The following is a 12,910-nucleotide window of genomic DNA, read 5'->3' on the forward strand; positions in this document are numbered from 1 at the left end:
TTTGCTTTCAGTTTACAGACAGATTTCCCTCCTGCGTTAGGAGGTGAGCCTTGACTCCTCTGTGGGCCCTGACTCCAAAACACAGCAATGCACGGCACCAGCCTGAAACACAGTGGTCCTTTGCAGGGAACAATGGACAGGTTCAAAACCAAGCAGAACACCAGAGTTTTGGTCTCCAAGCCCAACTAAAAAAAAATGTAAAGAATGAAAAGGGAAGAGAGAGATGGGAAGCTGGGGTCCACTTAAAAAAAGAAATAACACACAATGATCTCATCAGGAGTGATGCTTTAAAACCGTTGGTTGTCTTTCTTGAAACTTTCTGAGAATGCTAGGTAACAGGGACAAACTACCTGAAAGGTAAAAATTCTATTTGTAATTAAAATTCCCTGCTGCTTTGAACAGGGACTGCTATTTCCTGAGCCAGGCACATGGGAGGAAAGGGAGGGAGGAAGATGTGGAGTGAGTGGAGATGAGCAAGGTGGTAAGACAGGCTGAAAGACAGACCACAGGATATTTACCACCTCCTCCATCTCCCCAAGACATTCAGTAAAAGAGCCACTTCTGGTTAATGCAGAGTGGAGCTGAATATGTTTCTGAGAGCCGCTAAGATTCAGAGTCATGCTTCAAGGTGGGTTCAGGGTAAAACCTGACCCCCCACAAGAAGCTCCCAACCCATCTGGTTTCTAGGTAGAACTGTCAGGGGCCTTAGGCATTTAGTAAACCCTCTAGCTTCAGGTGGGGAGGTGGAAGACCAGAGGCGAACCTTGTTCACAGAGCTATTTAAGAGGAAGGCTTACATCATGGCTGGAGATCAGATATCCTCATGCATTGGTAAATCTTATTTGTAATGGGAACGGAATGCCTTAAACCATGTTTCCTAAAGAAAAAACTTTCTGGGATTTCAAGAATGCAAGAAGATTGGGAGAACTGAGATTTATTTTATTCTCAGAACTATGTAAGATGCTTTCTCTGCTTTATGCACCTTTTCTTCCTTCTTCCTTCTGCCAGTATTTAAAGAGAGTCTGTACAATGCTAGAACAGTGAAGAGTCCCTGCCCCAGTGATATTCTACATGCTGCAAATAAAAAATATTTTCACAGATAGTGATGAATACTTCAGAAAAGAACTAATATTTAGGGGCCAGTGACTGATGGGGAAAGGTGACTTTAGACAGAGTTTGAAGAGAGGTCTCTCAGATGTTGGAATGGAGTCCTGAGGGGTGGGGAAAAGCCACCCAGGCAGAGGGCATGGGATAAAGGATACAAGGCAGGAAAAAGTCAGTATAAATAAGATGAAGTAAGAGAAAATTCAAACTCCTGACTGGCTTGCAAGACCCTGTGTGGCTTTCCTATAATTGTCATGGGTCACCATTATAGGGTTTAAAGTAGGGAACTGACATTATCTGTTAAATATTTATAAAAGATCCCTCTGGCTGTTGTGAGCAGTGGGAAATATAGAGAGATCAGGATTTTACCACAGTCCTATCAAATCTGTGAATTAAGTATATATAGTCAGACGCTTCCATCTCAAATGTTCTTACTGGGTGCAGACACATGCCTATCAGTTGAAATAACTGATTCGGACAGCAGCTAAAGGACAGCAGCTGAATTTCTGCCTTAGTTCCCTCTTGTAGTGTAGAGCAATGGTTAATTTGAGTATGTGTCAGATCATAGCCTGGGTATATTTCACTAATTGTCAATATTTTTGCTATGTAATAGTACACAATATTATACCTGAAATCTCCCAGTCTGGCAGGGTACTATTACAAAAGATTGCTTAATTGTAGATTACTACTGTACATTTAAATTTCAGTAGCATATTAAGTTGTCAGACTTAATTACCATTATATGTTTAGATTACGCCACAGATTATTTAGTTTGGTACCCAGGTTTGCCAACCTGTTCTCCCTGTGATGTGACAGGGCAGTAATTAGAACGTCACTGGAAAACCTGAAGTTTCCCACAGAAATGTCCAGGAGACCTGGCGTTCTTACTGATCCTTCAGAAAGTCCTCACTCTGCTGTCCCCAGCCCCCCAACATCCCTTGATGAATCACTGTATGGAATAGCCTCGGTGGTCCTAGATGGCCTTTACGTGTAAGTTTATCATGACTGTGAAGATGTAGAAAGCCCGCTGATCCAGAAAAGTCTCAGATATGCTAGGGCAAGGTTTCTGATTGGTGCTATTGACATTAGGGGCCAAAAAGGTTTTTGTGATTATTTTTTTAAATCATGCATGGCTGTCCTGTGCGTTGTAGGGTGTCTACCAGCATCTCTGACCTCTATTCACCAGCTGCCAATAGTATCCCATCAAGTTGGGACAACCAAGACTGTCTCCAGGTATTGTCAGATGACCTTTGCTGGGGGGTGGGGAGGGGAGAGGGGAGGAACTGCCCCTGGTTGAAAACCCCTGTCCTAGAGGAAGGGGGAGCAAACTGCCCATTGGCTAGTCTTATGTTGGTGCTCAGCGTGCAAGATGTTTTCTGCCTCCCAGCAGAATTTCACAGTCCTTTATACTGGCAGTTCTTGGAAGTGTATATTCCCATATCCACCTCTTCAGGATGGTACAAGAACAGTATTCACATTAAACGGGAAGAATGGTTAAGAGAACCAAACAAGCTTCTTTGAGGCTTCGGAATTTTTCTATATAAACTCCAGGTAGATTCCTGTAATGCCAGAGTAATTGATGAAATTTCTGAGTAATGATCCTTTGTTATTCATAGGTGTTCATAACGTGCCTTGACTGATGGCATAGCCAGCAGAGGAGCAGAGTCGCAGACCTTAGATAGGTGGCACAATAGAGCCTGTCTGATCTCCATTTTTCCTGGTAACACACTTGGGTATGATGACATCCCTAAAAGAAACCTTGCAAGGCCCCCCAGAATGCATTTCTCTCTAAACTCTTCTTTATCTTTGGGGAAAGCATGTGTTCATACTTCATAGTAACTGAAATACTTTGACATCCCTTCATTTTCTCTGCTGCCTTTCCAAACCTTTTTCCTTCTCTCCTTTTCCTCCTTCTACCAATTAATCTTTCTCCTTTGAGGGCATCTTTCTAGCCTGTAACAGAGTACATGGCACATCATACAAAATCAATATTGTTTTGTTGAATTAATGAATAAGCAAAATGATTAAAATCACTAGAAATAAAGGAAAGCAGAATTAAATCCATAGGTTCCTCTCTTTCTAGCCTATATAAGATGTGAGATGAAGTAAAAGGAATGATAGAAAGGACACGTCACCCAGATGATTAACTCGATGGCTGACATCAGTTTATCTCAGGCTTAAGTGGGCATTTTCATTTGTATGTTGATGACATTGCCTTTAAAGTGAGTACTCTTCTGTGTCCAATTATAGAAAGTTGTAAGCACAGTGTACACACACACACACCACAAAATTTTGTGTAAATCTGAGTGAGCCTAATTGCTAAGCTACGGTTTTACATGCAGAACACAACAGTATTTTTAGATTTACACAGCAGAGATATGGCTTATATATCCTCTGTCTGGATTTCCATGGCAATTTGATATTCATAAAGTGCTTTGTTATTAGTCTGATTTGCAAAACACCCTATAATTCTGGCTGCTGAGTGGCCTTTCATTGCTTAGTGAGGGTGTCTCAGGTAGCTGGCTCAGTTCACCTACCAAAGATTAGGCTAGATTACTCATTTATTCCTTTGTCCCAAGGCCCTTTTATTTTCTCACCTAGCAACAGTGCCTAGGAGTCAGAGAGAGTTCCTTTGGCATCCTAATTTGATTCATGAACTTTTTTATCCTCAACAATAATGAAAGCCTTGCCATACCTTTGATGTCTGACTGTTCCAAGTTCCATGCAAAGGAATACCTGTGGTCAAAAGCTACGTGGCTAGAGGACTGAGCTCTTGATCCTGATACAGAGGATCAACATGAGTGTCTAGTAGTTTTTTAGAAATAGATTAACAGAAAAGCCTTTTCCCATTTGTGAGGAGAAGGAAAACCACAGTTTTTAATGGGAATTTACCTCAAACACTTGGGTACAGTGAAATGTAAGGGAACTGGCTCATTTGTTTTAATTCAGTAGGTATGTGGTAAGCATCTAAGTGACCATAGTTGTACTAGGAACTAAGAGGAATACAAAGGAGAAAAAGACTTCATCCCCATCCTGAACAAATCCTGATTCTCACCATCTCTTTCCAATATGAAGCTGCAATACAACATTTTTCATCTATAGAAGTTGGGAGGGACCTTAGAGATAATCTTGTACAAGTCATATATTGAAAGCATCTTCAAAGAATCAGAGGGAATTATACTTCATTCTCTCAAACATGAAACTAGAATAGTATTGAAACAACTCTAAGATCCAATGAGGATTAATACTACTACTGTTGCTACTACTGCTAGTACTACTACTACTACTACCAAAAATGTTATTAGTTATAAAAATATGCAGATTTCTCTCTTAACTAATATTTAATAACAAAAACAGCACTGGAAATATAGTGATTTTTTTTAAATGAGAAATAGTGTTATATGCATTCCATTTAGAAGATAGAAATAGTTTTCATTTGACTTAGGATTCACAAGGACTGAACTGTCTGCTATTTCCATTACAGAATTCTCTGAGTTGGAAGGGGTCCAACCTCTCCTCCCCATGATCAAAGTACTTCAGAGGGGAGTTAATTCTCTTTCCTATTCCATTCTCTTTAGCCTCCTCTTGTCAGGGAGTTCTTCTTACATGGTTCCTCAGGAATCTGAGGAGGGTTGATGATCCGCAGTGATCCGATGTTGAGGGTGGCCATGATGGTCTCTGTGTCTACCAATGCTGGGCTGCTCTCTGCCTTGGATGAGGAGGATAAGATAGCACACATGGAACATTCCTCTATGTTGGCTGCACGGAGATCATCAGGAAAGAGTGCAGATCCCTAATGAGAGAAAACCCAGTAGAGGAAGGACTTCTCAGATGGAGGGAATTTATATCATGGCTTATGGTAATGGACCTTTGTGGGTGATGCCAAGTTTTCAGCCAAAACGTCTTCAGCCTCCACTGACTTGGTTTTAAGACTTAGTTCCCTGATATTTGAACACATTTAGCTTCACTGATCATTAATATCTTAGTGTGACTAAATTTCACAGGCCCTTTCCTGAGAGCAAGTCTGGATGAGTCAAAGGTGGATGGAGGGGGAAGAACCCACATCCATTCAGATGACTCAAGTGGAAGAAGCAACATAGGATTAACAGTAGGGGTAACAGAAATCATTCAGAGAAAGGAGAAATTGTGGATCTAAAGGCAAATTTTGCATTCCCACAATTTTGTTTGTAGCTGACCTTTCCTATTACTCTCTGGATTAACTAGCATGGTGATGGTTGCTTCATTCCCAATTTGGTGGAGAAACAGGGATAGATCTGATTCTGCCTTCAGGAAGCTTAGACTTGCATTTGCAATGCAGAGAATTTTATGGTGCCTTTTTAAAAAGACAGATGAAATTTTCACTTTTGAAATTTGAAAAATATTACATATACCAGTATTGTTTCATGAAAAAAATGTCATGCTTTGGTGCATTTCACACTGCCATATTTTTTTAATCCAGGGAAAGAGTGGCATGCAATGGCATACAGACCTATAAAGATTCAGAGCAAATACAATTACACCCACAACGTCACATATGCAGAATGGATCCATTTCTCAGAAATATAAACCGAATTCTTCCTTTTCATACATCTATCAGGGACTGTGTGACATTATGTGGCTCACACTAGATGTGTCTTCAGAAAAGATGAGAAAGTTGAAGCACAAAGGCCACCTATTAGCTGTAGCTATTAGGTCAGAATCTGATTCAGAAATGCAGAGAAACTCTTAGTTGTAAAAAGACCATAAACATGATAATAAACATAAAACATAACATGTAGTGGCTTCTGAGCATAAACCCAGGAGCCACCACGTCCAGATTTAAATCTTAGTTTGGCTACTCATCTGTGGTATAAACTTGGACAGGTTACTTATGCTCTCTGTGCCCGGAGTTCAACACCTTTAAAATCTACCCCCTAGGATTATTTTGAGGGTTAAATGAGTTAATATATGTAAGATGCTTAGAACAGTAAGCACTATACAATGACAAGCTATTATTTTATTGTTATTAATGCTAGTACCATTAGTGCTATTATCATTATAAATATTCACTCTTATGTGACACTTACGGGAAGAATGTATATCCGGGGAAAATTCCGGAGAAACACCCATTCTCTCCTCAGGTAATCCAAATTTCCAATGAACACAATGTCCTTCAGCTCCTGCCGAGTATAGTTGCTGGCTCTCAAGGGTATTACGAAATTCCGAAGCCCCATCAGTGTTGAGTGGGCATCTCCAAAGACACATGCTACCACGTGGTTCCGGAACTCATGTTTTGATCTGTCCATTCGTTTCTAAGGAGAAGCAGACCAGAGTCTGGTCAGTTTTTGAACAAGCTGAGAGTCTCTCAAAGATGGCTCCGTCCGCTGATACCAACACTTCTAGGTACATCCACAGGAGCATTTTCACAAGGATAATGAAATTCTGCAAATTGCTCATACAAATTGATTTATCCACCATGGGGCAATTCTACTCTTTATCTTTTTGTGGAGTTCCTTCTGATTCCACTGTTTCAAGTCTTTTATTAACCTGGAGGGCATCGATTAAAAGTCAGATCGGTGTCATTCCTTGAGGTGTGACATCATAGAATAAAATGGGGAGCACATCTTTTATTTTCATCACATGTTTTTGGCCTTGTATGTGCTATAGTGAGAGTCAATGGAAAGCTAAAACATTACAAGTTCCATTGCCAGATTTATGTCTCCTAGTGAGCCCTGAAAATCACACCAGGCTGTACAACATGCTGGAGTTTTCACTGGATTTTTGTACGTGTGAAAATATCCATTAGTTTGGAACATATGAAATTGCCTTTTTATGGGCCAAAAAAGGGTTGAATATTGGTCATTTTATAAGATTCAACCTACTACACCAAACTGATTCAACAGATGCTTTCCAGAGTTTAGGACATTCATATGCACAGTAGACAAAAGAAATAAAAAGGTCACAAAAATTCCATTTGAACTCAAGCACTTACACGTGTCCCATACCACCACCAGCATCACCAGTGGTTAACGTTTCTTTTATACCTCTAAGTTGAAAATAAAAATATGCATGAAAGAGATTTAGGTTAGGTTTCCCCCACATTCAAAGAGACTTTTAAGAATGATAAATGTAACTTTTTTTTTNACTAAGCCACCCAGGCGCCCCAGGAAACTCATTTTAAACCTTTGTCTGATTTCTTTCAGGGAATGAGTCAAGGTCTTCTCTAGCGGCACTGGGGTGGGCTGGAAGGAGGGATGAATCTGGAGGAAGACCTGATTCTGTATTCTGTTGTATGATTGTGAACAAACAAACTAGTGTAACCCTCTCCCCCTCAATCTCTGTTGAGTTTAAATGGTTTAAAAACAAAAGTGAATTCTGTTGTGGAAATTAAATAATATATTGAAAACGCAATGCTCAACTCATTAGCTGTTGTTCAATACCTATTAATCAACTCTGAATCTTACTGAATTCCTAGAGTTTCAGTGGAGGATGCTTGGAAGCTGGTAGAACAAACTGAGGGCAAATGGGGTGGGGGGAGAGGAAAGGGGGTGATAGGCATGGAGGAGGGCACTTGTGGGGATGAGCACTGGGTGTTATATGGAAACCAACTTGATAATAAACTATTAAAAAAAAAGAAAAAAAGAGAACAAGGTAAATGCATTTAAAAGCACTGCATCTGCACATGAAGAGTCAGAGTACTTCAAATGGATAAATCATCCTCCCTTATGCCTGTCCTTAGCTGGGTTAAATGACAAGCTTCTGTGAAACAGGGTCTGATAAAATCTAACCAGATAAATAAGCAACATCTGACTTCTCCACAATTAGTTTGTCAAATTAGCATATATGAGGAAATACTCTCTTTTCAGAGGGAATTGCCCTGTGAGGGGAAATAAAGCTACTTGTCTGGAGAGCCTTCCTAGAGAGTGATGTGAATCTTAACCAAATGTATTAAATAATTGTCTCTCACTAATCCGATTAGTGGTAACTTGAATAATGAAGCCTCTAACGGTATTTAATGTAACATGCCTGAAGTCCAACTATCGCTCTTTTGAGTAGAACTAAACAATTAGAAACAAGATACATGGCAGAATGCATTCATGGGCACAGCTAGAGAGGCAATTTCTCCAACAAACTGTGGCACAAAACTGTCTCCCAATTGAGAAAGATGGTGGCTACAGGGGGAAGTGGAGGATGCACTATTTGTTCAGAGTAACATAAATCGAACACTTCCACTTGACCCTCTGCAAACGAAACCAAAATCAAAGCCCCCAGTGAATTCTGCAGGATGGATGTCTCTCCTCTATGGTCACAAGTTTCAAGACCTTTAGAATTTCTTAAGCTAGAAGCCCTTTTAAACTTACCAAAAGACTTAGCTGGTGTTCTGAACTATATTCTACATCAAGTGTCAGAAAGGAGAAATCATGGCAACCTGCCTCTGTGCTTAAGAAGTATATGATAAAACATCTGCTGTTTCTATTTCTTGGTCTCTTGGATGCCTCCATCTGCAACCAACTTTTCAACCTTTCTAATGATTTCCCTCCCACTGAAAACATGTTTAGCTTCCTGCCCAACGGGGTTTATTTTGCTTAGTTTAGAACAAGACATCACTGCTAAACTGGTGAATTTCAGCAGCAATCCTAATAGTGTCCTAGTTGATATGACAGCTCTGACAACTGTGTGCTTCTGATCAAATGATTGATCAGGCTTTTACAGAAATTGGAACATATTCTGTCAGGACACTGGTACCAAGCCACAAGGACTCTGTGTGTGTGTGTGTGTGTGTGTGTGTCTAACAGAAAAAAAAGTGAACTGAACTACTTTTGGAAAGCAAGAAAAAGATATAATTATCAATTAGTCATAGTTGAAAAAAATGATATAGGGTACATACAACATATAATCACTTTTATTAGTTATATTTACCAACAGCTGCTTGCAAGGTAAACCACTGAGATTATGCTAACTCTGGAAAATGAGAATAGATAAGGATCCAGAAAGCAGGTGTCAGAGCCTGGATTAGGATACGGACTTTTTACATCTTAGTTTCTGGCATTTCAGTAAATCGAGTTAGTTGGTTTCCTTGAGAGAACAGAGACAGGGACAGGATTCTAATATCTGCTAGGATTCATACATGCTGTGTACCTGGGAGAGACACTCTTGACTAATGTGTTAAGTGTAAGTACAGCCAGCTTTAAGAACAACCACTATAGAAAATCCAAACTTTAAAAAAAACCAATAATTAGGAAAATGCTTATTTACTTCAAAAAAAAAAAAAAGAGAAAGGCTTCAGAGTTCTTGTAAATGGTTTCCCTGGTGCATTTAAATTAATTAGATTTACTAGCAAAACAGCAAAGTGTCAGGAGAACATTATTCTAAATAACTGACTCAGCTAAACTGTTAAAGGAGGGAAGAGGAAGTTGAACAATCTGATCTAAATTGTTTCAAAGCCCAACATAGTCTTTGTCAAATGCTACATCCGTCACCCTGCATGCCATTCATATGGGTGGTGAGGAATGTGTCTTTCTTTCCTTTGAAATTCACAGTTTACAAAGAGAAATGGCAGGTGCTTATAACTAGTGTAGGAACATTATTTTCCCTAGGTGAAGCTTTATTTTACTTGAGATTTGGAGCAAGATCACCTACCAGAATCACCCTCTCCATTGCAATTGCTCTGCACCAGTGAAACATGCCGCTGTCATCAAGCTGGTCAGAATCTGGTTCTGGTTCATAGAGAAAAGCCCTAAGTAGGGAGAATAGAGAGTTAGCTGAGAACCTTTGGGTCACTAATGTAGCAAGGCCAAGATGTCAAACTCATTAGAACCTAGAATTCAAAGTGCAAACAACACAAGGAGTGTGACCTTGGGTCTGTGAGAGTCCAGAATAAAGATTCATGTCTGAAGGACACGAAGAGTGTATCACAGCTGAAGACATACTAAGCCTTGTGTGTGTGTGTACATGCACACATGTGCACGTGCATGTGTGTGTATTTAACAGACCTATCAGTCTCTCCTTTTACCTTACATTTTATGTGCCTTGAAGGTGGTTATTTTTGCTCTTAATTTTGCTACTGTAGTCATTGGAGAAATCATGGGAGGTGTTTTGGGCACCTGAATATAGAATTTAAAAGGCTGTGAGACTGAGTCATGAATGCGGTCTCTTTCCTGGCCAGTTTTCCTCCCCTCTCTTTTCCATAACCTTTGTGTATGAAGCCCTGTTGAATACAAGCCTTGTTGAAACATCCTTACTTTCTATATGCATTTTGCATTCTTTACAGCTTCCATCACTGGCCTGCATTTGACCAAACTCTGCTCTAATCTTGGTTTAAGTCTTGGCAAAGCCCTCCACGTGATCGCCCCACACTGGAGCTGGGCACAACGCTTGTCACATAATATGCTCAACCACTGAAAGGGTTAGGTGATCTTTGGAAAAATCTCATCACATTCAAAGGAATGCATATTTGCTCAGTAGAGAGGAAACCTTTCTGGAAGCACAGAAAGTTCAGGGTTGAAAGAACCTATTTGAGTCAGGAGAATCAAGGCTTAGTCTGCAGAAATAACCTCAAAATTCCAGGGGCTGAACATAACACAGGTTCTCACTCACATCATATATTTTCCTCGGGTAAATAGGTGCCTGTGCTCCATGCAGCCACTGCGGGCTTTAAGGACACAGAGGCTATATGCCATCTTAGGTTCACACACCTGGAACTCATATTGTCCTCAGTCACTAAGGCAAGGGAAGAGAAAAGGACTGGAGAATCAAGATTTGGCTTAAAAATATTTTTTAATGTTGTATTTATTTTTGAAGGAGAGAGAGACAGAGCGTGAGCCAAGGAGGGGCAGAGAGAGAGGGAGACACAGAATCCAAAGCAGGCTCCAGGGTCTGAGCTGTCAGCACAGAGCCCAACACGGACTGGAACTTACAAGCCACGAGATCATGACCTGAGCCGAAGTCGGACGTTTAACCGACTAAGCCACCCAGGTGCCCCAAGACTGGGCTTTTAATTGCATTGGCCCAAAGTGACACACACCAGTTTTGCCTACATTTCATTGGCCAAACCTAGTCACATGACTCCTGCTAGCTTTAAGCGGGTTGAGGAGTATAAGAAGAATTGAAATATGTAATGATCATTATAGTCTCTGCCAGACCTTACACACCACTCTTTGTTTTACAGATAAAAGTCAAAGTGCTAACAAATGGTAAAGTTGGCGTTTGAATATATGCTAAGGTTGAGATGCCTGGTGCTCGGATTACCCAATTTCCCTTTCCTTCCTTAGCTTAGGGGCAGCTGTGGGATCACATGACCAGTTCTGACCAGTGAAATGTGAGAAGTGATGGCTGATGTAGTGACACGCTCCCATGTGACTCTTCAGGCTGTACAATGTCACATGGTGGGTTTCAGCCCTGGGAATGAGTACAGCACTCTCCTGTGAGGTTTTACTAAGCATCCTGGGAGAAATACAACATATTGCAGTCTGTGCTGCAGGTGAGGGTTTCTTTTTTTTTTTTTCCCGTGAATTAATACGGCTTGTTATTCAATACCTGGCCCAAAGACTCAGACTGTAAGATAATACCAAGCAATTTGATCCCTTTAACCAAGGTGGTTTCTAAATTGCTATCTTAAGTCATAATTTTCCAGACAAAGGAACTTACTTAAACTTAAACTTGTTAGCTTAGAAGTGTCAGAGGACCCAGACAGAGAAGCTGACGTTGGGAGAAGGGTTTGGAAAGTTAAGAGCTTATTGTTAATGAGATTGGCCAAGGTTGAGGGGCAATCCTTTATCTTCCTCCCCATTTAAGACCTTCCTATACATTTGGAGGATTCTAGTCATTTACCTAGCCAGAGGATGTTGCAATATCAGCCTCAAGGTCAGCTTGGCCAAAATGGGTTACCTTGTTCTTTCAAATTAACATGACTTTTGGTGGTTTAAATATCAGTAACTCGTGAGCTGTGGCCCCAAATTCTAAGAGCCATACAGGCTTTCTTTTTTTTTTTTTTAATGTTTTATTTATTTCTAGGAGAGAGAGAGAGACAGCGTGAGTAGGGGAGGGTCAGAGAGAGAGGGTCACAGACTGAAACAGGCTCCAGACTCTGAGCTGGCAGTCAGCACAGAGCCTGATGCGGGGCTCGAACCCACGAACCGTTGAGATCATGACCTAAGCGAAAGTCGGACGCTTAGCCGACTAAGCCACCCAGGCACCCCCATACAGGCTTTCTTAATGGTACTAGATAGGATCGTGGTGATAGCTTTGTGCCAAGCTTGTTAAAGAAACCCACCAAGGGACACACCTAAGACCTGAGTATGTTTTTGATTTTTATCGATATCTGGAGAGCTGGCTATGTTACTCATTCACAGAACCTACTCTTCTCTCCACATGTAGTTTCCTAGACACCATCTCTGGGAGACCGATATACTATATACCCAAGTTACCTTCAGGGAGGTGGCTTCCTGATCCCTGCTCTCTGCACTCAAGAATACTTTCCTTCTGGTCGTTTTCTTCAGCCTTTCCACTTTTCCCTTCTTCTCCCTCTTCCTGCCTCCTCCCGCATCCCCAGAATAAATGAGGACTCCTGGTCTGGAAATTAAACGCCCTTTTGGCAAATGGAGAATCATCTTTTCCCCAGCACATTTTAGCTTGACTCGGGCTACCAAATCAATCACTGTACACTTTTCTATCATAATAAAAGCATGATCTATGTACACAAGCTGTCACAGACAACATCTTTCTTCATTCTGATGTTATGGAAAACAGATATGCCTTAGAGGAAACACCTGTTGGAGACCTGCATAAAGGAAAAGGCTGGAGGAGCCCCACTTCATCATAAAGGCAT

The 12,910-nt window shown here is 40.8% G+C and overlaps 1 protein-coding gene across 1 annotated transcript in view; it reads right to left on the bottom strand.

Annotated features, from left to right (window-relative positions):
* Positions 1–12,910, bottom strand: part of KCNU1 (potassium calcium-activated channel subfamily U member 1) — a 133,641-nt gene that overhangs the window by 14,082 nt on the left and 106,649 nt on the right. Inside the window, exons 20-22 of the mRNA XM_077769553.1 lie at positions 9,724–9,820; positions 6,171–6,395; positions 4,711–4,897 (exon numbers count right to left, since the gene is read on the bottom strand). Of these exons, the coding sequence (XP_077625679.1) occupies positions 4,711–4,897; positions 6,171–6,395; positions 9,724–9,820 (509 nt within the window). The remainder of the gene's footprint in view (positions 1–4,710; positions 4,898–6,170; positions 6,396–9,723; positions 9,821–12,910) is intronic.

Source organism: Crocuta crocuta, unplaced genomic scaffold (assembly GCF_008692635.1).
Source record: "Crocuta crocuta isolate KB4526 unplaced genomic scaffold, BGI_CrCroc_1.0 scaffold698, whole genome shotgun sequence".
Lineage (NCBI taxonomy): Eukaryota > Metazoa > Chordata > Mammalia > Carnivora > Hyaenidae > Crocuta > Crocuta crocuta.